This window comes from Thrips palmi, unplaced genomic scaffold, assembly GCF_012932325.1.
Source record: "Thrips palmi isolate BJ-2018 unplaced genomic scaffold, TpBJ-2018v1 HiC_scaffold_10, whole genome shotgun sequence".
Taxonomy (NCBI): Eukaryota; Metazoa; Arthropoda; class Insecta; order Thysanoptera; family Thripidae; genus Thrips; species Thrips palmi.
The window spans coordinates 21,256,123-21,283,343 of record NW_023144621.1 but is presented as its reverse complement, the minus strand read 5'-3'; the positions used below and the strand labels follow the sequence as shown (position 1 = coordinate 21,283,343).

The following is a 27,221-nucleotide window of genomic DNA, read 5'->3' as shown; positions in this document are numbered from 1 at the left end:
TCAAGAGATGGCGCCACTGTCGCCACTGTCGCGCGGAGGGCCGCGCTCTGGTTGGCTGCCGTTCCCCTCCGCGCCAACCGCGCCAACCGCTCAAGGTTCAAACGGGTTACGTCGACAGCTAGAGTCAGCATGATTTTAATTTCACTTAGGGGGCGGTGTGCGTATTTACATAATGAATCTACTTGCCCTTGCCCGGCGAACATTTCCAGCAACCTGCGCGTGTTACGGTGTGGCGGCGGTGGGGGTTAGTGCGGCCAGGGGAGTTGCCGGCGGCTGGCACTTCCCTATGGCGGCAGCGCTTCGTTTTGAACGATTCTTCTCACTTCCCCCCATCGGCATCTCATCAAATAATTGTCAAGCAGAAACTTAACTTACTGCATGTTTCAGGCACACTACGTAGACTCGTAGTGCTGTTTGTTTTATGGTGTTTTGTGAAAGGAATTGAAGGGTAAGGTCAAAATACGTTCTCATTGTTTATTCCAGATTTGTGTTGTAGATCAAATTTTACAAGTCTTGTTCTTCTACATGAACTAATTTCGCAAATGGGCGCAGAGGCCGTTTTCATGACTTCGCGACCCACTTAAATTCGAAAATGCAAGGGTTTTAAACTACCGCACATTCAGCGTGTAACGAAAAAGGACTGAAAAAAAGGTAGGCCATACTTTTATTTTTTGTGAGGAACGAATGAAATTGATCCGTCGCTACCCCGCGTGAGAAAGACTCCCAGCGCCAGCTTTGGGCTTGAGCCTGCGCGAGGGGTATCGACAGTCTATTTTTCGTTGCCGTAATCAAATGAACAGCAGTACCGTTGCCATGGAAGAACCTTATTAACGGATTTCACAGACGTTTCTTTGTTTCAACACTTTTATCACACCTTTCATTTTCATACATTCCCAATCAAAATAAATAAATTTGCTTTACGACTCTAGTTGCATCAAGAATGACTTTTTCTCTGACAGCTCAATGCTGTACCGGATCTCGCTTTAAAATGACTAGAAACACTCATATCCACATACCTCCCGTGTGCACGCAGTGCAGCATAGAGGCAAAGATTGGGCGCTGTCGCCGTACAGACGCCGTTAACCTTTGATTGATGCAGCAATATTTGACCCGTGACGTTCGAGGATCAATCTACAGCCCATCTATTTCGGCTTGACATAAAAACAAAATAAAGCCGAAAACAAGAAAAAAAAGGACAAACAACGGTTTGGTTCGGAGTTATGATGAACATGGGGCTTCGGCGATACCCCCTGTTGACGTCGGCGATGCTCACCGATTTGTCTATCATAGCCGCATGAACGATCCCCGCCGTGATCCCGGAAGCGAGTCTCTGGAATGCCGGCGTAACAACGTCCAGTTCCACTCTTATCCAGTCTGGCGATCGCTGAAACTGCAGGGGGAGCGGCACCACGTCAAGCACACGAACACACACACTCACAGTCCACACTGTCTCTATGGACGACGCGGTTGGCTGCGGTCCCCGGCTGCTCCAGCACTGCAACCAACGGGCAGCCCAGAGGGGCAGCCCAGAGGGGCAGCCCAGAGAGGCAGCCCGCAGCCAGGCGGTGTCGCCGGCGTCCCTAAAGTTTGGCGGCGTGCCGACGGTTCAGCTCCCCCATGTACTGCACCAGCTCGGCCAGCTCGGCGCCGCCCTGCTCGGCGCGGTCCCACTCCTGGAGGCTCGAGTTGGAGATGGCGCTGTGGTCGGCGCGCAGCCCGCCGTCGCCGAGTGCGTCTCCGCCGAGGCCGCCCCTGGTGCCGGGCAGCCAGCGCACGGAGCGCGCGGAGCGCACTGACCGCGCCGGGATGGCCTTGAGCTTCCGCGCCAGCGCCTCGATCGGCGACCGTGACGTCCTCGGGGAGGTCCTCGGGGAGGTGGCGCGCCCGGCGGGCACCGCGGCCGTCGTCGGGGACGTCGTTGGGGACGTCGTCGGGGACGACGGCGGGGCGGAGAGAGGCGGCGCGTCGAACGTGGCGGGGGGCGCGGGCTGGGGCACCGCCAGGCGCAGGGGCTGGCCGGGCCGCGGCCTCGTCGAGACGCCTGGAACAGAGCACCGCGGTGCGCGCAGTCAGAAAACATTTGTCAACGAGAGTAGTTTGCGTTGCCGGCCTCACGGCCTTGTCCTACCGTTGCCGTTGCCGTTGGCGCGGTGCTGCGCATGCGGAGCCTCGCAGACTTGGCCGTCCGCCCCCGCCGCCGCGTCGCCTCCGTTCCCGAGGCCCGCCGCCACCCTGGCGTGCCTGCCGTGCCTGCCCGCGGGGTGACAGTGGTGGCCGTGGCGGCCGGAGTGGCCGTGGAGGCCCTGATGTCGGTACAGGCAGTCATCCTGCACGTCGGCGGCGCTCAGGCAGCAGCGCACGCTGCGGTGGCTTCGGGTGCCACGCTCCTCCACAGTCCTGCCGGCAGGGGAAGCAACGCGTCAGCAACGCGTCAGAGAGCCCCTGCTGGGTAGGCAACCGCGGGGCTCGGGGGCGCGGCGGGCCGGCCTGCACGCAGGCGCTTGCCGCCCTCCGCCCGCCGCGTTCTCCGGGTCCGGGATGCTGGCGTCAGAGTGCATTATTGTTTCGGCCGAGGCCTGCATGTGCTGCATGGACGCCGACAATGGAATTGACCATCGGCGTCTCTTTGACAGTAATTGGGTGAATGCGGCCAGCCAGCACTCTGGCTGTGCACAGTCGCCCGGTCGAATGGCCCCCCAACCCCAGTGGCAGTCGTGGCCATGCAGTGCAAACTCACGAGTACGTGTTGTTGCGCTCGTCGAACGTGGTGGTGAGCGTGGTGGAGCCGCAGTGCGAGTGCGGGCCGCACGCGGGGCCGCACGCGGGGCCGCAGTACTGCGGGCAGGGGCAGGCGGGGCAGGCCACCCCCAGCGCGCGCCCCGAGAGGTTGGCGTAGGACTGGCGGCGCCGCGCGTCGCTGCGCCGTCGCCACCAGCCGCACTCCGTCCGCAAAGTGTTCTGCAACAGTCACTCGACGGTCACGCGGTGGCCACCTCAGCCCGCCGCAGCCGGACCCCGGAACAGTGCCTCACCTTGAACGCCTCCCGGAACTTGTTGGACATGATGTGGTAGAGCACGGGGTTGACGGTGGTGGACAGGTAGTACAGCACGCCCGACATGTAGGTGAGCGCGTTGTACAGCGCGCGGATGGCGTCGTGGCGCTGGCTGTCGGGCGAGGCGTACACGGCGAGGAGGCGCTGCGCGTGGAACGGCGCCCAGCAGATGAAGAACGCCACCACCACGGCCACTGAAATATTATTTTCATTCAGTGAGACATTGACGCAGACTCAAGGCTGGCGACCTCGCTGGCGACAGGCCCTGCAGGGCTGTCAGATAGACGACCGGATAGGGACCGCCGTGGCCTGGCGGGCCTGGCGGGCCGGGCCTTGCTGCGTTGCGTAAATACAGGCAACATTTCTCCCGGAAAACGGCCATACCATACATCCCCGCAGCCCCGGGCCTGGCATTGAATTAGAATCCGACCCTGCCGGGTGATAAAATGCACTCAACCATAAAGAAGAAAAAAAAGTTTCTGTCGCCAAGTTGGCGGAGGGCTCGATGCTCGATAGACCCGCCTTTTGACTGATTGATTTTCCGTCTCAGTTCTCTCGGCTGGCCTCTCGTCTGGCCTCTCGGCTGGCCTCCGGATCCCGGATGTTGACTCGGCCCTCCCGGCGCGGCACCGCGGCAGCGCGGGCCACTCCGACGACTCGGACTCGCGGCAGCGGGTTGCTTCCGAACAGGGCCTCGCGGCGCCTCGCGGTCTCTCTCGCACCCCGTGCACCCCGTGCATGCCTGCGAGTGAGACGGAGCGAAGGGAGCTCTTCTCAGAATAAGCTCGCTGTCAACTGTAGAGACGAGGCGGCACCTCCTCGCTGCAAGGCGTAAGGGGCTTCAAGTGGCGGCGGGGCGGCGGGGCGGCGGGGCTTCGGTTCGACGCGGTTCGACTGGCCGGCCGGCCCACCCCTGCACCCCGCCAGCCGCGACGCCCCACCGCCCCGCCGCCCCGCCACTCATCTCGCGGAAATCCTTATCAAAACTGTGGCAGCAGGGGCAAGTTTGCCGAGAAGAAAGACGCGCTCGGAAAAAACAGGACGAGACACAGCAGGGTGTGGAAGACAGTGGAGGGGGCGCCTCGCCGTCGCACGATTAAACCGAAACTTGTCCCCGCTACTCGGGGCTGGCTGGGGCTGGCTGGGCCGGGCCGGGCCGGGCCGGGCCGAGCTTGGCGGACGAGAAGACCGAGAAGACCCCGCTGCTGTTGCCTTGCATCCGGCTGACGCTGCGCTGCGCCTCGCTGCCTCGCTGCGGCGCGCCTTCATTGCGCTCTAATTTATGTCATTGGTCTGCAGCGCTCGATAAAAAGTTGCGCCCGGGCTGAAAGGTACTCAAGATAAAGAGCTGGTGCAGGGAGATAGGGCGGCCGGCGTCCGGTCCGTGGGGAGCGGCGACATGGCTTGAGCCCCCGGGCCGGCCGGGCCAAGGGCCGGGCCCGGCTTGCCCCTAGGCTTGCCTGCCGCGTGCTGCCGCGCCTCGCTGGCTGCCTGGCTGCTCCGCGCTCCGGGCCCGGCTTGCCCCTAGGCTTGCCTGCCGCGTGCTGCCGCGCCTCGCTGGCTGCCTGGCTGCTCCGCGCTCCGGGCCCGGCTTGCCCCTAGGCTTGCCTGCCGCGTGCTGCCGCGCCTCGCTGGCTGCCTGGCTGCTCCGCGCTCCAGGCTCCAGCTACCCTCCGCTGCAATTGGCAGTTTTATTTTCCGCCCTCGCTGTCATCGTCAATCCCGGCGGCACGGCCAAGCACGGCGTCGTCTCGCCGTGCCTTCAATACTATATACACGGTTTGGCTGGCGGGCCAATTTTGGCGCCGCGTTGGCGAGGTCGGCGGGGCGGGGGTGGGCGGGGGTGGGCGAGGGCCGGCGAGGGCCGCGTTTACAGGTAAGACGGCGCGGCGGCGCTCTGGAGAGGCCGAGCGAGAGGCGGGTCTGTCGGCCCTGGAAAGGCTTTGTCGCCACCTAGGCCGCCGTTGATTGAGATTTTGGCGGCCTTTTCCTTATGTAACCACCCGGCCTGTCAAGCAAGGGCCAAGGGCGGCTCACAGTGGGCCAGAAGACCGGTGGAGGCAGCCAGAACTCACGACGCCTTTTGAGCTACAGAGTCGCTAACCGGGACTCGAACTGAGCGTGTGACCCCACCAATGGATTCCTCGTTTGAAGAGCAATCCATTGGTGGGGTCACACGTGCGGTTCGAGTCCCATTTAGGGACTCTGGAGCTCAAAACGCGTCTAGAGTGTTGGCCACCTCCACCGGTCTTCTGACCCACTGTGCGGCCCGCCCGGGCCCGGCACAAGGTCCTCGCCACTTTGGCTCATTTCGCGTCTCCGCGTTCTCCCGCGGACGTCGCGTCGCCGCTCGCGGGAAACAGATTAGAGGTGGGCGATGACGTCATGGTGGGGCGGGCCGGGCTGTGCCCTGGCTGTGCCCATCCCATCCCGTCCCGGACGCGTAGCTGCTGCGCTGCCCGGCGCTGCCCGCTGCCGCGCACCGCTAATGAAGGCGCTGCTCGAATTGGAAGTGGTTTCGAGGCCGCGGGACGAAAAAAACTTGCAAGAGGAAGCGGCAAGCAGACCCAGGAAGAAGAAAAGACGGCGCTAAGGGCGCCAAGGGCTCGCAGCAGCAGATGGGGGAGTTTCCAGGACCAGCCCTGGCCCTTATTCCACCCTGGACCTCACTGGGCCGCTCTGACTAAGCAACCCGATTACACCGACTGAAAGACTGAAACCGATACCAGTACTTTCTTCCAAGTACGTGCTTGACGAAGCATGCGCTTCCTAGTGTGCTGAGTACGCGCTTGGAGTTTTCAGTGCGCGGGGTGGCCTTGTTGACCCAAGCATCCGATATGGGTGACCGGCGGCGCGCGCGTCCGAGATTCGGGAGCCGAGAGGCGGCAGTCGGGGCCGAGCTGGACTGCGGCGGGGCGGGCAAGGTCGCGGTGGGGCAGCGCACTCCCTCGCACTCATAGGGCGCCCCGTACAGGTGCGAGGGAGAAAGACTGCCGGCCGCGCTGCGCGGGTGGGACCACCCTGCTGTAGCGCCCTGAGGAGGAGGAGTAGGCGGCAAGGCACCGGACCGGGTTGCACAACCAAGCGGCGCTGCGGCGCGGCCTTCGGGCTGTTAGTGGAGCAGCACCCGGCAGCACCCAGACGGGGCAGCGTCGCCGGGCGGCCAGGCCAGCCCTGGGCCAGCCCTGGGCCAGGCAAGGCAGAGGCAAGGCAGAGGCAAGGCAGAGGCAAGGCAGAGGCAAGCGCTGCTGCGCTGGCTGACGCAAGCGTTTATTCGCAGCCTCTCCGGGGACGGCGTCACGGCGTCACGTCGACGCGGCCCTGCGCGGCCCCGGCGTGGCCATAGAGTGATGACGGGGCGGACCGGGTGGCTCAATTTCCTACCCCTCCCCGAGGCCGCCGCGCCCCGCCAGTGTGTCAAACCGAAGCACCCTAACAACGCCGCCATTCCCGGCCACCAACCGCGAGGACCGCGAGGACCGCGAGGAAAGGGAGACGCAGAGCGTGCCCGGCTACTGTTTCCTTTCGCATTGTCTGCGCCGCGGCCGGAAAGCGCCAAAAATGACACAAATAACCCAGCTTTAGGCGAGCATGCCAGAGTGTGTCGCCCTCTGCATGACGCTGCACTGTCTTGAGGTATAAACATCGGAAGTTTTCGGTAAGTCGCCACCCTGGGCGCCCGGTAGCCCCCAGGCAGGCACGCCTCGGCATGGCGTGCGGTAACGGATGGCTTTTTATGGCGGTGGCACTCGGGGGCGTGTCGGGCGAACCTAACCTTGTTCAAGCACAATACGCTTGTCAAAGCGCCAGCGCGCCGCCGTGTCGGGCGAACCTAACCTTGTTCAAGCACAATACGCTTGTCAAAGCGCCAGCGCGCCGCCGCTGCACTCGCTGCACTCTACCTGTAGAGTGAGAGGGCCGCGGGGTTCTGGTCGGCGATAAAATGCGCGATAAAAAACGGGGCGCATGCGGAGCGCATATCCGGGCCGCCCCCTGCAGGGGCCCTGCAGGGGCCCTGCCCGCCTTGGGACAAACGACCGATAAGGGAGGTACCCCTCGATGTGGAGGCCTGGCGGGGGCACAGATGCCGGTGACAGCATCGCTCTTCTTGTTTTTCCGGCTGTTGGCGGGAAAAAACGAGTTGAACGAGGAGCCGGCCGCCCCTAGGCCGTCCCGCTCCCGGCGCCGTCCTCGCCACCCTCCAGCAGATCCGATTAATGCGCCCCGTTCTTACAGTGGCGCTGCCTGGCGGCCAGTGCCTTCTTGCAGTACGACAGGCAGACGTGCGGCGGGGCTGGCGGCACAGTGGGCGAGAAGACCGGCGGAGGCGGCCAAAACTCTAGAAGACGCGTATTCGCGCTCCAGAGCCGCTAAACAGGACACGGAACGAATGTGTAACCCCAATGGATTGCTCTCCGAAAGCGGAATCCATTGGTGGGGTCACACGTTCGGTTCGTGCCCGATTCAGCGACTCTTGAGCTCAAAACGCGTCTGGAGTTTTGTCCGCCTCCACCGGTCTTCTGGCCCACTGTAGGCGGGCGGGGCGGAGGCAATCTTGCCGCGCACGGCAGCGGCCCGATTCGAGCCGCGTGCCTGAGGCCTGAGCTCGATGCCTGCCGGGCTGCCCTGCCTGCCCGCCTCGCCGAGTAAAACTTTGCAATTAAATTGCGGCAGGCGCGGCGCGACGCGCGTCCCGTTTTTCCTCGGTCTGTTTGTTGCTCGACGCACCTGGCCCGTGACGAGCCGACCGGGCGGGACGGGGCGGGACGCAGCGGGAAGGGAAAGGGTGGCGGTGATGCTGCGGGGGAGGGGGAGGGGGCTGCGGTCCGAGGCTGCGATTTGGCGCTCAGCGCCGAGCAGTGCCCAGCTGCCGGCACGGCTGCACTCCGGGGGCGCTAGCTGCGCTAGTGCTGGGGGCTCCTCCTCGGCTCCTCCAAGGAGAGGGGAGTACACTGCGAGGCCAGCTTGGCCAGGCGGCGCGGCGGGTTGACGGTGCTGTATTGGTACAGCGGCTCCCGTGACCCCGGGAACCGATTGGATTTCCGAGTGATTTAATACCCGCCGGTGCTTCCCGCCGACGCCGACCGCAGGACCGAGGAGGTCTCGCTTCGTGCCGAGGCGCGGTCGGAGCGGTCGGAGTTCGGCCGTTCGGCCGTTCGGCGCTGGCATGTCGCTCCGGCCCCGCCGTCGTGGCCTCGGTCGTGTCTAGAGCTTGGCGCAGCTCGGCCCTCGCCCACGCGACGCGGGGAAAAGAATCTCGGGCGCATGTGGGTGTTTTTAAAAGTCCAGTGGGTTACTTCGTGGGTGGAGTCCGACAGTGTCTCAGCCTTTCCCCGCCGCGCACGACCGCGCCCGCTGGCTGCTTCAGCTGGCTGCCCCACCGAGGCTGCTTGCCCTGCTCGCCCTGCTTGCCTACAGGGACAGGGGGTTCGTGAAGCACCCGTTATTACGACGGCAGCCGGGCCGCATAACTACGTCATGGCCCGGGCCACCCTGTACGCCCTGTGCGTGGCAGTGGCGTGGCGTGGCACTGGGCGTCCGCAAGCCCGACAAAGGGAAGTTCGGCGTGCGGTCGGCGCGGTTCGGGCCGAGGGGATGGTATACTGACAGTACACCGAGCGACGACTCGTTCGGGCTTTATGAAACTGGGAACTTCGGTGCGGCTCGACCGGCAGAGAGACTCTCGACGCGGCGGCGCGGCGGCGCAGCGAACGCCCCTCGGAACGCCCCAGGCCAGGCCGCCCGTCTCTCGTCCCATTCGCAAAAATAAATGAAATAAAAATAAATAGGAGGCGAGGCAAGCATCAAGCAAGGCAAGCCACGCATGATTGTACACGATTCCCCTCGCCGCGCCCCGAGCCCCACCGCACCCCGCCCCGCCCCGCCCCACCTCAGCCACCTCCGGGCCTCCGGACGGACAAATGGAATGCCACGCCGCCTGGCTGCGCCTGGCTACGCCCGGCTACGCGTGCCGCGCGGAGGGGTGGGAACGGAGGGCTGCCGCGCTGCCACTCTCGGCGCGCGGCCCGGCCATGGCCCGGCGCTGCTACGCGGCGTGTCGCGCCTCGTGCCACGCACGGGCTGCGTGCTCGTCCCGCTCATGGCCGCCGTGCCCGCCGTGCCCGCACTGTCAGCGCGGAGCCTGCCACGGACACGGAGCTACCCTGTCGAGGCGCCCACCCGCGCCCGCCCGCGGTGAACTCGTCCTCTCAACCCTACTACCCCAAACGGCCTGATGACGAAGCAGTGCGCCCGCCGAGCAGTATGGAAGCACAGATTCGGAGATTAGCACAGTGTGGCTCCACAGCCTCCACGGCTCGCAATCTGTTGCAGTGCACCAGCACGCCAGCAACTATCTCTCGATGGCATTTTCTTGTTGCGAAAAATATGGCCCCATCGCCTCCTCACGTCGACTGCCATCTATTGTGGGAAATGGCCCAGATAGCGACTTCGCGGTCTCCGCCGTGGCTGTGAGTGCGTGTGTGTGTCGGTGTGTCTGTGTGCGTCTGTGTGTGACGAGGAAATGAGAAAAGGGGTCCCTGTGTTGCATGTGTCGCTGACGGCGGGGACGCCCCGCCCACCTCATCTGAAAGATCTGTGCACAGGCGGTGGCGCTCTTCGGCTCTCTGCGACAAACCGGCGGCGCTGGAGTGGCTGGCGTGGCTGGCGTGGCTGGCGTGGCGTGGCCGGAGTCGCGGCGATGGAGTCGGATAGCCGGCCACGTACACGGCGGCCTGATAGCCCCGCGGCCTCATCTGGCGCCGGCTCACCCCGCGCGGCCCGGCGCGGCCCGGTTCGGCTCACGGACGGCTGACCTGGACTTTTCCAATTCAACAAGGCGATTCCATTTGTGCGCGATGTGGGTCATCTATAAGCGCGACGGCGCTGCTGCCGGGATTCGAACCCGGGCGGGGCGGCGCGGGGGCGGCGCGGGGCGGCGACGCGCCTTTTGTATTCGGACCACGCGCGCGGCGACTCATGGCCTCATGGCCTCGTGGCGGCGCCGTCACGCGGTGGGCCCCGGTGGGTCCCCGCGCGGTATAAAGTCAACTCAAAGTGGCCGAATATGCCGCGGCCTGGCCGCTCTGGCCGCTCTGGCTGCTCGGGCCGCCCCCCGGATCGGGCCGCGATGGCCCTGGGATGGGAATCGGGTCTCGCAGATTGGCGCACGTGTGCGGCACGTGTCTATGTGTGTGTGAGTGTGTGTGTGTCATCGCGTGCTCGTGACGTCATCAACGAGTACTAGAGCTATCGCACCGCAGGAAGGAGGAGGCCGGAGGCCACTGCTGCCTCGGGAAATAATCAGCCGTTGTCTGAGCGGCGTGCTCGTGCCGCTCCTGCCAGTGGTCCTGTCGGGGCCGGCCGAGCGAGCGGCCGAGGCCGGCCGAGGCCCTGCCGGAGGCTGTGGCTAGTTTGCGGCTACGTGTGGGTCTGTGCGAGTGAGGGAGACGGAACGTTTCCTGCGTCTGAGTGTGTGTGGCGCGCGTGTGTGTGATGGGACGCGAAAGAGCTTGACAAGGCGATCGATGCGCAGGATATTAGGTTAGCCGCGCGACGATAGCATGGCGTAGCATGGGGCGAAAGACGCGGGGATTAGGGTGCTTGTTTCGCGGGGATTGGGGGTGGGGACATCGCACCCCCGAGTACCGGCTCGAGCAGCGGCGTTATCCTGCGTCGTGGAGCACGACGAGGGCCATGCAGCGTAGCGTGGCGAGGTGGCACCATCATGGGGGAGGGGCTGTAGCAGCTGTAGCGGCTGGCTGACTGGACTATAGGCACATTGGACAAAGGGGTGCATGGATGCGATGAGCTGCGCGCGCGCGTGTGTGTGTGTGTGTGTGTGTGTGTGTGTATGTGTGCGCGCGTGTGTGTGCGCGTGTGTGCGTGCGTCTGTGCGTGCGAGTCTGTGTGAGAGAGTCTGTGTGGGTGTTTAGGGGGTGGGGGTGTTTGTGAAGGTGTGCGTGTGTTTGTGGTAGAAGAGACTGCAGGAGCGGGCCGCCGTGGCACGGCCTCCGAAGTGGTTAGACGGGAGGAGCGCACGAACACACGTGTGGCGCAAAGTAGAGAGACACGAGTAAAGGGGGAAACTGCGCGAGACGCCGTAATAAGAGAGCAGGGCCAGCCGGCAGGGCCGTGCAGAGAGAGAGAAGGGAGTGGAAGGGAATAGAAGGGAATAATAAAGAAGCGAGCATGACGTCCGGCCGTGCGCGGCGCTGTGTGGGGACGCGCGAAGACACGCGTGACAACGCTGGGATGGACGTGGCCGACGTGGCCGCGGCGGGGCCCTTTTCACCAAGGGGTACGTGTTGAGCGGCGCTGCGCGTCCGGGCGGCACGGCGCGGGGCGGGGCACGTCGCCTCGGGCTGGTCCAGCCTCCCCCCCCCCCCAGAACCCTCCCTCACACTGACAAAAAAAAAGGGGACAAGAGAAGAAACCCATTGGACCAGCGAGTTGGCGCAACAACATTTTGTCGAGGTGTGCGTTGGCCATACGAAACAGTTTCTACGGGTAACAAAAGGTTTTTGCAGCAACGCGCACGTTCCACCTTTCCGCCGACAAATTGTTGTTTCGCCGAAGTCGTCGGGCTAATAGTCTTTTTCTCTTTTTTCCAAGTCGGAGCGGGAAGCAAAGTCCTCCCGGCGCCCCTATGCCCCTCCATCCGGGGGGACTGGTGGGCGTGTCAAGCCCGGCCACCCTGACGGACTGTCGGGCTATCGGCCAGTCGGGTGGGTTTGCTGGCCGCTTCCCCGCGCGGGAGGCCTGGGGGCAGAGACCGTCTCGCTCGGAAACAGCAAAAACAAAATTGCGCTAAAATAATCAACCTCACGGGGATTCGAACTTGGATTCCCTTTGAGGCGATTGCCGCCGCGGTCCACCCCTAATTTCCTCACCTTTGTACTCGACGGCGCGCCTGCCCCGGCCTGCCCCGGCCTGCCCCGGCCTGCCTCGCAGTCTCGTTGTTGTAATGGCTGAGTAATTGGCCTGCGGGGCTACCGCCTCGGCAACGCGGCAACGCGGGGCCCTGGCAGTTTGCGGCTGCTTAAGCCAGACAGGCGGAGGGCGGTGTAAGTGGTGCCGTGGACCGCAGCGCCACGGCCGCGCCGCTGCCCACCAACGAGGGGCCCCCGGCAGGCCGGCGGGGCAGGCCGGCGGGGCGCGGCAGCTTGTGAGGCGCCGCCCTCGCCCCTCCCTCCACCCCGCGCACCCCGCCCCCGGAGCTGCCTGCTGGTTCATCCGCCGCCTGCTCGCACTCTCGTCACGTGTGTTACAAAGTATCCTCGCTGCCAAGGCGCGCTGCCCCGCGCAGGGCCTTCGCTAACAGCGCCGCGTTGGCGGCCAACCCCGGGCCGGGCCCTGTCAGGCCCTGTCTGCCGTCTGCCTGCCTGCTGCCCCTTGGTCGTACCGACCACGGGGCAACCCGAGGGGCAACCGAACACGAGCCCAATTTGTTCGCGAAACTTCCAGAGCTTGTCAAGGCGTTTGTTTGCGTTTTCGACGCGCCGCTCACACACGAGTTCGGACAGTCGGAAAGACGCCCACCCACACACTCACTCCCCCACTAACACACGCACACACAGACACACATGCACACACACACACACACGCCGCGCGAGAGGCATGCACTGCCAGCAATCCTGCAGTCCGGCCCTCCCCGAGTCCTCCACGTGGCGCGGGCAGGCCGGGGCGGGCGCCTTGCTTCGCCGCCCCGCCAGGACAGCGAGGACGAGAAAGACCAGAAAGACATATCGCGGCACATCGATAAGGAGGGCAGCGATACGGGGCCGGAATGGGCCGAGGGACGGGCGGGGAGGCCGCACGGGGAGGCCGTTAGCACCGCCAGGGCCAGGGCCCCGCCAGGGCCCCGCCAGGGCCCCGCCAGGGCCCCGCCAGGGCTGGCCCAGGATGACCTCGAGGGGCTCGGTGGGCACGGCGACGAGCTGGCCTAGGCGTGGCCGCGGCCGCCCAGGTTAGTGTGGGCCCCACTGGGGGCACACGTCCACGCCCAAAAGGTAGGGGAGCCCGCGCCCAGGGCACGGTTATGCCGTTATGCGCCTCCCGGGGCCGCGGAGCGCGGAGAGCGCAAAAGCGGAGACACCACACCACGCGACGCGGCAGAGAGTTCCAATAAAGGGGCGGCGCGGCAGGCGGAGGTGGAGGTGGAGGTGGAGGTGGAGGTGGAGGTGGAGGTGGAGGTGGAGGTGGAGGTGGAGGTGGAGGTGGAGTCGGAGGTGGAGGTGGAGGTGGAGGTGGAGTCGGAGGTGGAGGTGGAGGTGGAGGGCCCGCAGGGAGGCGGCGTTCCGTTTCGACAATGTGGAACTGATACCTCGCACAGTCATTATTTTTCATTGAAGTGCAGTCCGCCGGGGCGGCGGCCAGGAACTGTCAGGAGCTCCCCGCCGCGCGACGGCGGCCAGGGCCGGGGCCGGGGCAGAGCCACTCCCCGCACTCATTACCGCCAGCCAATGGCGCCCTCGTCCTCGCCGTCGCGATGCCCCTCGTTACCGCGTGCAGGTAAGGGTCTCCGTCGGGGCGCGCCGCCCGCGCCGCCGGCACTGCGTCCGCCGAGTGGGTCGAGAGGCCAGCTTAGGAGGGCTCGACTTCCGCCACGGTTTGGACTTGTTTTGAGTTCAGCTGCCCTCAAATTGGGTCGCGAGTCAAAACTTGAGAGATGGCAATGGAGGACTGTAGAGCTCAAATCGTGTCCGCCTAAGCTGGCCTTCTGACCCACTGCGCGTGCGCGTCGTCAGGCAGGGCGACCCCGGGGCGACCCAGTACAGCAAAGTATGCCAACTTGACAAAACCTCCAGCTGGAGTTTCGTCATCCCTCGTTATGATCTTTGTAACGCTCGTCGTTCCGGGACATATGAGCGCCTCAAATTTGGACTCTTGAAGTCGGCACTGCCGGCCGGCATGGGAAGTGGGAAGTGGCGGTGGTCGGACAGCACGGCGGAGCGGTTTTGGCAGTCCTCCTCGCGGCCGCGTCCCGCCGCGTTGCGCCGCGCTCGGCGGGGCACGGCGTCACGGCACCCCGCCAGGCCGCCAGGCACCGGTACTGCGGGGGCACTGGTGCACAAAGGGCTGCGGGGGCGTGAATAATGCTCGCCTCCATCGCGTGCCCGGAAAGGCAAAAGCAAAAAGCAGAAAGCAAAAAGGAACGGCAAAGTGGCGGCGGGACATTATTGGCGGCGCGTTGCGCGTTCGCGTTCGGCCGGGGCGCCTCGCCGCGCCTCGCCGCCGCCACGGCGTCACGGCGTCACACAGTCACACGCCACTTCCAGCGCTTCGCTTAGCCTCGCTTCCAGCAGGTGAAAGCGGCTTTGTAATCTGGTGGGGCCGGGTGTGATCGCGGGCACGGAGGGCGCGCGGAGGGCGAGTTAAAGGTCCACCATTGAGCCCGGCGAGGCAGGGCGTGGCGGGGCGTGGCGGGGCGTGGCGGGGCGTGGCGGGGCGTGGCGGGGCAGCCCCAGCCCATCTGGCGGAAGGGATTGGCCCATTGTCCAGTGGGCGGCTGGGCCGGGCTGGGCTCGGTGGCGGGGCCGGCGGGGCTCGGTGTGGGTCTGCCGTGGCCGCTTCCGTCGCGCTGACGAGAAGTACCTGTCCGCGCTGTCTCCGGAAAGAGTGCCGCGCCGTCCGTCTCAATGAGAGCGAGGGAGAGGGGGAGGCCCTCGCCCAGCCTCGGACTCGGCCACCCGCGAGGGTGGCGACGCCGGGTCGCGACGCCGGGGCGTTAGGGCGAGTGGCTTTGGACAGAGCGATATGCCCCGGACGTGACTCAAAGTGATCGGGCCTGTCTTCGCCCCGACCCGTCTTGGCACAGGACCTAGGACCGGCACTCCGGCACCAAGGACCAGGGTCCGTGGCGAATCCACTGGGAACGGCGCACGGCGCACGGCGCACGCGAAAGTAAGAGTCCGGCAGGAGAGGGGCGGGGCGGTCCACAAAGTTCCAGATTCCGGGCGCCTGCCGTACAGGCAACCCATTGAGCACGTTTTTCACTCCATTGCGGTCCGCTGCCCACATCCCCACATCCCCATTCGGACGCGAGAGCGAGCCACTGTCGCCTCGCCGCCCCCTCCCCGCCCCTCGTATATGGTTCTCGGCGCTCCACCGGGTCAGCGGCGCAGAGCAGCGCGGCAACCGGCGAACTCGAGTTTCAAAACAAACTGAAGAATCCTGTGCTGAAGTAATTGTTGATTTTTGATTTATGAACTCATCTTGAAGTGGTACGTACGTATAAAGTGGCCACCTTTTTCATTCATGTAGATATTTGGTTACAATGTGTGTTTGAAATCATTTGGCAAGCGCAACCCGCGATTATTTTGAGGTTATGAAGTTCGCCGAGATGTGTAATCATTTACGTTGGTGAATAATGTCAGCACTGGGCTGAGGGTTGCCGACTCTCTGTGGAACTAACTTTCCACGAGTAACAATTACGTGTGGAATTCATGCACTACGAACCTTGCATGAATAGAAAACAGACAAACTCAGAACTGGTGGAATGGAACTTCGTGAGGTATTCAAAGAAAATCGTTATCAGAATTAACCACGGGAGCCACGGGACGTATTTGGCACGCTAACAAGCCATTTTAAAACAATCCCACAAAACCGAAGTGAACTACTGAGTCCGATCGGGCTCCATTCAATTCCTGAAATAGAGCTAGTTAATGTTCTGACGTTTTGCTGGTGTACACAGCCTTGCCTTCCTCCCCTAAAAAAAGTCTCTAAACTCTGCCATGTTTCGTTGTGCTCGCGCCCACGCCGCTGGGACTAAAAAGCCGACACTTGGCTGTTCCTTTGTTCTCCCCTGGCGCAAAGCAGCTTATTTCCCGTATCTTTGCTCCGCAGCCTGCCAGCCTGCCATGCCCCATGGAGGTTGCCCCGGTTGTCCGTACCCAGCATCCTGATGACGCGCGCCTGCGACGCGGCGCTGCCCGCGCTGCCGCTGGCGCGGACGCTGCCCGTGGAGCCCGCCGAGTGGCGGCGCGCGGCGAGGGCGCGCCTGGACCGCCGCAGCCGCAGCCCGATCAAGATGTACAGCACGGAGATGACGAGCAGCGGCGCCACGAACACCAGCCCCGTGGACAGCAGGAAGGCGTGGCTCACCAGCACCTGCACACAAAGCACGCTCGCTAGGTAAGGAACATTTTTTTCAGCACCTCGCGACTTAACGACCGCCGCGTCGCGCCTGGGCTGGGCCCCGGCCCCACTCTCGCGGCGGCCTGATGTATGCCCTTCGCGCCGACGCCGCGCCGCCGCGCCGCCGTGCTGACAGCACGCATTCCCATGGCGCCCTGACTCGCTCATGGTGCTCTACTCCCTCTGGCGGTGTCCTGGCCGCGCCCCGAATCCCGCTCACTGTTAGAAGAGGGTTCGACTTTCGAACCCACCTTGGCTCGAAATACGGCCTTAAGTAGGATCGAACCCATCTCGGTTCGAAAATCGGACGGGGTGGCCGATACATGCAGGGTTCGATATTTTGACAAGATGAGGGTTCGATTTTCGGCTCTGGTAGGGTTCGATTTTCGGCTTTGTAGGGATTGAGCTTCGCTGAGACAAGTGAATTATCAAACTTGACCAAATAGACATTTGCTTACAGATTTAGATTTGTCCCGAGAAGACAAACAAAAAATGTCAAGACATGTTATGGGTTAAAATAGAAAATGGAAGAGTTATTGGATTTTTAGAGTGCAAAAATGGTAAAAAAGACATTAGAAGTTGAATAACTCTTTCATTTTTCATTTTAACCCATGATATGTGTTGACATTTTTGGTTTGTCTACTTGAGACGAATCTAAATCTGTAAGGTGATGTGTGTTCGGTCAAGTTTGCTAATTGACTCCAGGCGCTGCCGTACGAAAGACCGCAGAGCCGAAAGCCGGCGAAGCGGTTGAAAATCGAACCCCGCGTCCGAAAATTGAACCCACGTGGGTTCGATTCTACTTAAGCCCGATTTTCGAGCCGGGCGAGAATTGGGACCGCCTATCCACGGTTCGAAAATCGAACCCCCTTCTAACAGTGCTTCCCTCATCCGAAAAAGGAATTCCGAATAGCAATTTAACTTGAGAACTCCCCCCTCCAAATTCCCGGTTTGTGGTGCACGCCGCTTGTACGGCTTTGGCCGCTCCTCCCCCGCGGCGGGAAACCCCTCCGGCGCGGCGCGCATGTCGGCACGAGATCCAAAACTTTATCCCCCTAACTGTTTTTATTTTATCTGTCTCTTCCTCTGGTCCGCCCGCCGTCCGCGGCGTCCGGCCGCAAAGCAGCCATTGCGCGGGCTAGGGTATTCCTCGTCCCCTTGTCCCTCCAGTCCGCGGCCCGCGGCTCCGCTTCCTCGTCGCGCCCCAATCCCGCTTCTTATCCTCCCCGCCGGCTTCGTCGGCGTCCTCGCCCGCGTCCTCGCCCGCGTCCTCGCCCGCGTCCTCGCCCGCGACCTCGTCGCCGTGCTCACCCGCTTGACGGTGCACTCCGACATGTCCCTGCCCAGGGCGTCCCGGCCGCGCACCACGACGCCGAACTGCGTGGCGGGCGGCACGGCGAGGACCAGCGCCAGCGCCCAGGACGCCAGCACGCAGCGCACCGCCCTGGGCGGCGAGGACATGGCGCGCGCGCGGAAGGGCCTGCAGATGGCCACGTAGCGCTCCATCGTGAAGGCCGTGATGGTGAACACCGTGGCGTTGGCCGACGTCTCCGCCGCGAACCTGGGGGAGCAGAAGCACACTGTTAAGAGGCTGGAGGGCGCCCGGCGACCAGACCTGCCCGCCGCGCACCGCTGCGCGCTGACGCTCTGGGCTGCCTACCCCGCAGACCACAGGCGCTCCAGGAGGGGCTTCGGGTTCGCCGGGTGCGCGCCCGTTCATGGCCCGCACGGTCCGCCGGCTGTGGACATGTGAGTGCGCTGTGTTCGCACTGGGTGCGTCGCAATCCAGCGAAAGGGCCGGGAAGCGTCGCTGCCAACTGGGGCCGCCGGGGAGGCGGGGCCGACAGGGACGACCGGCTGGCGCGCTGCTGGCGCGCTGGCGGAACAGCCACTTGCCGCATTCCAGCGCTCACATGTAGAATGGAGATGAGATGAATACATCATCCCAGCGAAAGTACATAAAAATCACGAAAGACACATAGTCTAAAGAAACGAGGACGCGGAAGCCATACATTCTTCGGCCTGACGGCCTGGCTGCCTGACGTCTCGAAGTGGAGAATAAATAAATATCGCGGCGGTCGCTTCCCATTTTTATTTCCCGCGGCGCCAGGCCGGGCCGCGCCACTGGCCGGGCCTTTGGCCGTGCCCCGCACACATTCATTGGCCCGCCGCGCCGCGCCCCGCCTCGCCCGCCCTGCCGCCCTGCAGACCATGTGGTTCGACGTGGTTAGCGATGACCTGGCCACTCGGCCACATGGCTGCACGTCATGGCCCGGCTGCGTGCGAGGGGGCCCCCTCCCTCGGGCTGCGGGCACGCTGCAGTGACGCGGTGCGGCGCCGGCTATTTTCCGACGCGTCCGCCCCGATCCGGCCCCACCCCGCCCCGCCCCGCCCCGCCGTACGCCGTCTGCAACTGAACGCTCCTAGGTTTCCATCGCGGGCTGCGTCCAGAGGCGTCCGCGCGGCGCCACTCTTCGGACGCCGCCGAGGACTGTCCCGCGACTCACAATAATTTAGAATAACGAGCCTGCTGGGCAGGGCCGGCGGCCAGCCCTGCAGTGTGCCAGCGGGGCGGTAGCGGGGCCAGGGGCGTGCCCGGGTATCCCGGTCGCCTTCGGGTACGCCCTGCCGCGGGTACGCCCTGCCGCGGGTACGCCCTGCCGCGGGTACGCCCTGCCGCGGGTACGCCCACGCCCTGCCGCGGGTACGCCCTGCCGCGGCCGGTACCGGTATCCAGTGGCAGGGGTCCTCGCCTTGGCCTGGCCGCCGCCTGGCCTTGGTGGCGGTAAAGGGCAAATGGAGAGCTGCCCCTGCGCGCCGTGCCCGTGGCCGTCCGTGGCGGTCGGTCGCCGAACTGGCTCAGGGCGGCTTGGGTCCGACCGTCGGGCTCTCCATCAGCCGGCCGGCCTCACCGCGACAACCGAGGGGTGACCCACTGTAAAATTTTGTGTACAATGATTGTGTGAATGTGCAAGAATGTGCAAGATTTCTTGCTTTTTTGCCACACTTGTTGCCTACTTACAGGCGTTTTTGCCACCTGAATGTGGAATGTGGTCAAATTTTGTACAACGAATGTGGGAAGCTGTTCCCCCCTCGGCGACAACGCCAAGCGCGGTGCGGTGCGGGGCCATCAGCGCGGCGTGCCTATACACGCGTTCAACCTGTTGATGGGAGGGTACCGCACCCGCGCGGCGTTTGATGGCGCGTTGCTGCCGAGTCCCGTGCCCCACGCCCCGTGCCCTTAGCGTTTGGACGGGCCGCGATTGGCGAGGTCCCTGGACACGCCCTGGACACGCCCCGGATCCGCCTGGACCCTTTGCCCGCCTGACGGAAACGCCGTTCCATTCCGCCGCCATGAATCATGTAATAGAGCAGGTCTTTCGGAAAAGAGGCTCGGCGTGTCGGCAGTTACGTTGTCAAGGGCGGTGAGGCCCTCCTACAGTGGAGCGGAGGGCCAGCCCCGGCCTGCCCGCGCCTCCTCGCGACCTTCAGGGCTGACGGCCTGACTGGCCGGCCGCTCCTTTAGCCCTTTGACGAGTCCTCTGCTCCCGGCCCTACGGCCCCACCGGGCCCCACGGCCCTGCGGCCCTGCGGGGCCCTACGGGGCGCCATCGCCGGCGCCGACCCTCGGGAGCGCGGCTCGGAGCGAGGCGAGGGCTTCCTGAAGTAAGATGCCGTCAATGACCGCGGCTGGTCGCGCAGTAAAGCAAACGGCGGGGGACACGGCCGGCGCGCGCGCGCGTGCGTGCGTGCGTGCGTGTGTGTGTGTGTGTGTGTGTGTGTGTATTCGGAGCACGTGTGTGTGGAGAGGCGTCACGCGCCGGGGGACAACTTTGCGGCGCGGCGCCGTGCTTGAGGAAGGCCTGGCTTGTGCGGGGCGGCGGGGCGGCGGGGCGGCGGCAACGTGAGCGGTGAAGGGGCGACAATATTATCGGATATGGGAAGGGCGGGAAGGCTGCGGGCGAAAGGGCCAGCCCTGGCCAGCCCTAGCGCGGCCCGGCCAGCCCTAGCGCGGCCCAGCGCGGCCCAGCGCGGCCCTTGCCTCCAGGGACACGTGGAGGACACGTGAGCCACGCGACGCGTGTCGTGCTGCGGCGGTCTCACTCAGCCTGAGGGCGAGGGTGACGGCGGGGATCGTGGCGGTCGCTTTGAAACGCGTACCGGAAACGGACGCAGCTGTATAATTGGGGTCAGTGGCGATGCCATGCCGCGCGCTCGCTCTGCTTGACGGGATGGTCGCGGCAGTGCGGCCTCCCCAGCAGCTTTTCCTGCAGGCCGCACTCGCCGCGTGGATTGGCCGCGGGCCCCGGCCACTCGGGGCCGGTGTGTTGGGGTCCAACCGAGGGTCCAGCGGCTTGGCGCACCGCACCACCTGATGCCATGGCCTGGGTAGCCCAGTCCCGGGGCGAAACATTAAGCACACATGATTTCAGATCGTACACTGTTGCTTTCGCACTGCGTTTTCACTGCCGTGGTTTGCACTGATTTTCCCCTAGTTTGGGTGTTGAGAGTGGAGCTCCAGGCCGCGCCGACAGGTGATTACGCAAGTGGTCCCCGCACTGTAAAAAAAAAGTTGCAAATTTTTGCTACTTGGGTGCTGAAACGCCCCTGCACCCACCCTTCGATCACGAATTTCACAGCCCAAAGGGTTGCGAAATTCAGTAACCCACTGGCGCCAAAATTTTGTTGCCCAATGGGTGTATAAGGGAACCGTTCTTACCCAAATAGTGAATTTCTCACGTGGGCAACAGTAGGCCCTCCCGCTGCCCAAGGTGCATAAATTTTGCATCTTGGCCGCAAGACGCTCCCCAACTTGCCCACGTGTATAGATCCCGGTTGGAGGTAAAATGCGGGCTGACCTCAGAAAAATCACGAGGTGCATGGGCATCGAACCTGCAATCTCCACTCAGGACCCAACCCCTCTGACCACTGCGCCACCACGCTAGCCAGTCGAAGACGCTCGGCGGAGGCTACTTGACCCAGCCGGCTCGAGACCGTCTGCCGTTAGCGGCGCCCTCGATGGATGATTTGCATTTGTGGGCAAGTTGAGGAACTCAGCTTAACCACAATGTTAACTTATCTACAGGTGGGCATGGTGGGCCATCCAAGAATCTCCACATGTGTAAATTCTCTCACGTGGACGGCAACTTTTTCAACCCACAAGATACTAAATTTGAACATGTGGGTGAGCTCAGAGCCCAAATCACCCAAATCATGAATTTCGTCTCAGATGTACGGATTTTCGACAACACAATAGCAAATTTCGCTGTCCAACGGGTCGATGTATTTCATCAAGTGGGCTGGTACAGTGGCCTTCTGCAACCCACTGGGTGCAACTGGAGTCTTTGTACATTGGGTGGCAAAATTTAGCATGCCAATGGGTTTCAAAAATTTGCAACATTTTTTACAGTGCGCCCTTCGATTCCAGAGGCGACTCCAGCCGGGCCAGGCGCGTCAGGAGGGGAAATGAAACGTCGAGATTATTTTTCTACGCGGAGAAACAGAAACCCCTTCCAGGCCCGCCAGGCGCCCCTGCAACGCGGAGCGAAAGTAAGTGGAGAATGAGGATACAAATTTAGAATGGGCCTCGGGTCGCGTATCAAAGGCCACCTGCGTCGCCGCCCGCCCGCCGCCTTTGAGCCTGACTGACAACGCGTAAATGTGTCCACGGGTGGTGAGGCGCTAAAGCGCCAAAGCGCGCGCGAGAGAGAAGGAGAAAGGCACTGAGTCGGCGTCGACGACAGCGCAGCGGCGCTGTATCCCCCGAGTGGGATACTGTATCGCCTCGGGCAAAGCAAGTGCTAATATCGCCCAGCCGAGTGGAGTGGAAACTTTGACGAGTAGCTACTTGCACCACTTGCCTGCGAGCTGTTATACCGTTCCCCCTCCCCTCCTTTCGCCCCCTCCCCTCACCCGTTCCCCTCCCCCTCCCCCTCCCTTCGCCCCCTTTCTTTTCCCCGCCTCTTCATCACGCCGGCAGACTTTCTGGAATAGTAAAACTTGGCGGCGTTTCCCCGCTAAATTAACTCGTAGGCGATGCGAGATAAATCCGAAATTCACTCTGCGCTTTTCGCGTGCGGCAATCGGCTGCGAGGGCGGGCCTTGACTATGCAGCAGGGGCAGCAGGGCACGTGCGCTACGAACCACCGACGTCGCCCCGGCCGCCCCGGCCGCCCCGGCCCAGGTCCAGGTGGGCTACGAATCGGAAAAGCGACCTTGAATCAATACCAGGTGCACCCCGTTGCCTTGAACTGGGACCGGCGGGGCAGCAGCGCGGGGAGCGTTTGATTGGTTGCAGGGGGCGGAAGAGGGGGGGGGGGTAGCGGCAGGTGCAGTTGGAAGCTGCAGCAGCTGCCGCATGCGGAGCACAGCGCCGGAAGCAGCAAAAGACTGCCGCCGGAAGGCTGTCGGGGGCGTCCGGTGCGGACCAAAGCGGACCGGAGCGGACCGGAGCGGACCGAAACGGACGACCCGGACTTTGGTAGCGCCGCTCGGATTAGCACAGTTTTTCCGAGAAAGTATGATGATCAGAAAAGCGACTCGTGTTGGTAATGAGGATGGAAACAGTTTGGACAAAGTTGGCTCGGCTCGGCTCGGCGGGGCGTTCCGGCGGGTTATCCGGCAGGCCACTATACTTTCATCCCCGATTCCCTCGTTCTCCGCGCGCGGACTCTCGGCGGCTGGGCGGCGCGTTGCCTGGCTGCCTTGCCTGGCCGCCACCCGCCCGCCTGCCTGCCTGCTTGGCGCGGCGCCGCGAGGCTGCCAGGGTCCTTCCCTTCCACATGGTGCCGCTGTATACTGCTGCTGGAATGGATCCGAAGCGCGCCACGGCCCGCCCCGCCTCGGCCGCAAACGGCTTAGAACGGGGCGGCAGCGCGGCAGCAGTAGCTGGGCGGGGCGGCGAGGCGGACACCCAGGGCCGGGGGTCCGAGGGGCAGGGCCGGCAGGGCAGGGCCGGCAGGGCTTTTTGTTCCTCCAAGAATGCTGGCGGCTGGCGCTGGGGCTGGCGGCTCCGAAGGGTCCTGGCGTGTATTGCCGGGCTGCGGGCCCAGCCAGCCCAGCCCGTTGTCTGCACCACAACAGCTCTAATACCGAGTAACGCAGTAACGCCGGGCTAACGCAGCTAACGCCACGCAACTTGGCCGTTGTGATGGACGCCCGGGCGCCCGGGCATCTGGCGACAGGACGACTGAAAGGTCGGCGGGTCGGGCGCCCGGCCGGGCCAGGCCTTGGCCAGGCCGTCGCCCTGTCTCTCTCACACCCACTGTCCCTCGGGACGCGCCCTGGGTGCGAGGGAGAGAGAGGCACTGTCCACGCAGCAGCCCGCGGAAGGGTGCAAAGGTGCATTCAGCGGCAGTGAATGAGGCATGAGTGCCAAAGGGTGTTTGGCCGGGCCGGGCCGGGCCGGGCCGCGCGAAAAGAAGACCGAGTTCTAAAGGACTGGGTCGCTGGGCGTGCCAGTGCGCGCCCGCAGGCCGGGCCGGGGTGTCTGGTCTGGTCTGAACCGCCCCGCCCGCCCCGCCCCGCCCCGCCCCATCGCGAGAGCGCTGCTGGGGGAGGCCGAGGGGAGACGGGCAGAACGTCGCGCTCTCGCCATCCTCTCGCTGCGGGATTTCGCCAGGAATGATAGCGTGCCCCGCGTCGGCGTTCCCGGGCCGGCTCCCCTTGGTTCCTCTTGGGTTCCCCACGCCGGTTGACAGCCGAGGCGGCCGCATGTCGGATTCACATCATGCAGTGCCACTTTGTGTTTGCGGGATGGCTTGGCTTCCACCAGCGCACGGCTGGAGCTGAAGCAGCTGAACCCCCTCAGTGCGGGCCGGGCCAGCGGCAAGGCGCGCGGTGAGCCACTTTGGCTGGCAGCAGCAGCAAGCAGCTGGAAGGGAGGGAAGGGGGTCCCTTTTCTTCCGATGCGCGCGCTGCCAGGGCCGTGCCAGGGCCGTGCCACAAAGCAGGCCCTGTGTTTCCTTGCGGCGCCCCATTAGGGTGGGAAGAAAGCCATCGCGGACCTTTCCGGGGATTAAAAAGCATGGCGAAGACACTGAGCAGCAGCGGAGGCCTGCAGCCCGCAGCACGCCGCCGACTTGATTACTGTCGCGTGAGCCAGGAGCCTCGCGGGCCGTGAGCCTCGCGGGCGGTGAGCTACAGGTGCCTCATTTGCGGCGCGAGACCCTGGCAGGCCTGGCGACTGCCGGCGACAGGCCGCTGAACCTCTCTAACGGTGTGGCTTACCCTTGCAGGAAGCAGAAGACCTCCCCGAAGAGGTACGGGTACCGCGACCAGATGTGGCAGATCTCCGGCGGCAGCCCGCACACGAGCAGCAGCAGGTCGGACAGCGCCAGGCTGAACAGGTAGTAGTTGGTGGCGGTGTGCATGTGGCGGTTGCGCGCGATGACGATGCACGTGGACACGTTGCCCAGCAGGCCGAACAGGAAGATGAGCGCGTACACGCACGTGATGGGCACCACGATGTAGAGCGGGTCGCGCATGGCGGCCGTGGCGAGGCCCAGGCGCCGCAGGTCCTCCTTGGCCACGGTGCACACGGCGGCGTGCGGCGCCTCCAGGGCCGCGCCGTTGACGGCGGCCCCGGCCACGTCGTCCACCCATGCCGCGTAGTGGGTCTCGTTGACGAGGAAGTGGCTGCCCTCCGGCCCGACGTCCTGCAATGCAAATTCACCCGAGTTGGTCGATGTTTCTCTCAGCAGCCTCTGTCTGCTCGTGGAACCCCTTTTTTTTCGGCGCTTGTCCCCTCATACGGGTTATTTTACGATATCACTTTAATTTAGCCCCATTTTATTGCATTTAATTTTGCGTCAGCGAGATGCGCCCGTCGCGGCGGCAATCAGTTTAAAGAATGTGCGGGGGCACGCGCGCGGCCCCGCCCCGCCAGGCGACTGCATAGCGGCCCGTAAACCGCCGCGGCGTGCAGCTGCCCCTCGATCTGCTGACGCGCGCCGCGCCGCGCCGCGGGTCTGGCCGCGGGGCTGACGGGCCGACTGGGTTTACGGCGCGCACACAGTGTAGCGCGCCAGCTGTTACATTTGTCGCGCAGTGAGCTGGAGCCAAGTGTGCATAGCGCAGCGCAAATGAGGGTCTGTATTTCTGGGCGAGGCGCGGATAGGTTTAGTGCCACTGCAGAACACACCAGGGCCCTGTCGGCGCTGTCGAAGCGGGCACCGCCTTTCCTGCCGCACTGCCGGCCGGTCCACTCACCTGGATGCCGCTGTGCAGGCCGCCGTCGCGAGTCACGTTGGCGATGAAGTGGATCAGCGCCTTGAAGATGGCGGGGCTGGAGCTGCTGCACTTGCCGAGGACGTCGGCGCGGTCCCCGCGGTCCTCGCGGTCGGTGGCGTTCATGCTGGCACCAGGACGCCGCCGGCTCCGCCACCGCCGCCCCCGGCGCCGTGCATTCTACGAAGGTGTGGCGTGGGGGCGGCGGGGGGCGGCGACAGCCCGCGCCACGCCGTGTCGGCCCGCCGGCGCGACCACTCGACGGGGCGGACGGAGGCGCCGCGGATTAGCGTCCTGGTGGGGACGGCTCGGCCTGGCGGCTCGGCCTGGCGGCTCGGCGGCCTGGCGGCGCGGGGAGGCCGTTACGTGTTGTTCACGGCGTCTTCGGAACTATTTCCATCGGCGCGGCGCGGCGGGGCGCGGACTGGCGCGGCATGGCGGGGACCTTCCTTCCTCTGGATGTTGTTGTTGGTGTTGCTGCCGCCGTTGCTGCTGGTGCCGCTCAAGTGGACCAATTCATTCCCTCAATGGCTCAGGGCATAGCCAGGACATGGCGTGCTGCCGCCTGCTGCTGCTGGTCTGGTCGCGGCGATCTCTTCCTTGGTCCTGGCCGTGTCCCTGACGTCCCTGACGGCGATACGCCGCAGAACACAGTGCGCGGCCACGGCCAAGCAATGTGCCGGCTCGGCTGGGTTCGGCTGCAACAGACCGGAAACAGGAGGTTTGTAGTTGGTCGCTACGAATCGGGTACCCTTGCTCCGGCGCGGTCGTTTGCCTGCCGGTGGGCGGGGACACCGGACCGGACCGGACCGGCGCGGCGGGGGCGTTCGTCTTGGCGGCCTCCGGGGCCACCTTGACGCAGCTTGCCGCAGCGTGGCAAACTGGAGGGTGAAACCCAAAGCCTGTCGGCCAAGTAGCGCCAGGCCCGCCAGGCCCGCCAGGCCCGGCCGGGCTTCACTTCACACCAGCAAACTCATCAAACACGGTGCACCGCCACGTCATGCTGCCGAGGGGGAAAGGGGATCCCCGGGCCGACGCCCCGCCCCGCCCCCCCCGCCCGCCCGCCCCGCCCCGCCCGCCCGCCCGCCCCGCCCCGCCCCGCCCCGCCCCGCCACGCCTCGCCTCGCCTCGCCCCGCCCCGCCCCGCCCCGCCGCGCCCCGCCCCGCCCCGCCAAGCCCCCCGAGGGCTGCGCGCGCGCTTTCACCACCAAATATTTACTTACGTGGAATGCCAATTTGCGGCAAGATTCGGCGATTGGCAGTTTCTTGTTTTTGTTATGCGCCGCCCCCCTTCCGCGGCGCGCTCTTTCTAAACGGCTGGGCTCTCTGCCAGAAGGGGAGGGGGGGGGGGCAAAACGGACCGGCCTGGCCGTGGCGCGCGAGCCGGCTACAGTATCCCCAACACCTCTCCAATAACTTGGTTGGATCATTGACTTGAAAAATACGGGGGCGACCACCCCGGTTGACACTTGGGCGGGGCGGGGCGCTGCCCTGTCGCCCTGCCTCCTTCGCTGCCCCGGGCTCGGGGCGCCCTCCAAGGCGCCCTCAGGCCGGCCGGCGACCCGCCTTACCTCGTTTGCCTCTGATTTGCGTGGTGCGTCGATGCGGCGCCGGCCGCGGCTTATTTTCCTCGATACATCGCCGGCAGACCGAAAGTCGCTCTGTCTCTCTCGCACTCATGGGGCGCCCCGTCTGGGTGCGAGGGAGACAGAGCGGCGAAAACGACTCTCGGTCTGCAGCCTCTCCGCGAGACGCGACACGCGGCGCGGCGGCCCACGCCGTGATTAGCGCGGGATCTACGGC

At 64.5% G+C, this 27,221-nt stretch overlaps 1 protein-coding gene across 1 annotated transcript; it reads right to left on the bottom strand.

Moving 5' to 3' along the window:
• Window positions 1-460: 460 nt before the first annotated feature.
• On the bottom strand, window positions 461-25,544 carry LOC117645925 (pyrokinin-1 receptor-like). The gene is made up of 8 exons (XM_034386493.1): window positions 25,401-25,544; window positions 24,420-24,847; window positions 17,502-17,751; window positions 15,947-16,163; window positions 3,033-3,247; window positions 2,738-2,958; window positions 2,238-2,397; window positions 461-1,739 (listed from the first exon to the last, which is right to left on the bottom strand). Exons 1-8 carry the CDS (start codon window positions 25,542-25,544, stop codon window positions 1,581-1,583), a joined length of 1,794 nt encoding a protein of 597 aa, XP_034242384.1. The 3' UTR covers window positions 461-1,580.
• Window positions 25,545-27,221: the final 1,677 nt, after the last annotated feature.

Bases quoted from the DNA above. Each gene is read 5' to 3' on its own strand.
- LOC117645925 (XM_034386493.1), bottom strand. From the start codon at position 25,544: ATGAACGCCACCGACCGCGAGGACCGCGGGGACCGCGCCGACGTCCTC. The intron at 17,752-24,419 runs GTAAGCCACACC...CTGCTCCCCCAG, and splicing joins GTCTTCTGCTTCCTGCAAGG to GTTCGCGGCGGAGACGTCGG. The intron at 16,164-17,501 runs GTGAGCACGGCG...CTTTGTGTGCAG, and splicing joins CGGAGTGCACCGTCAAGCGG to GTGCTGGTGAGCCACGCCTT.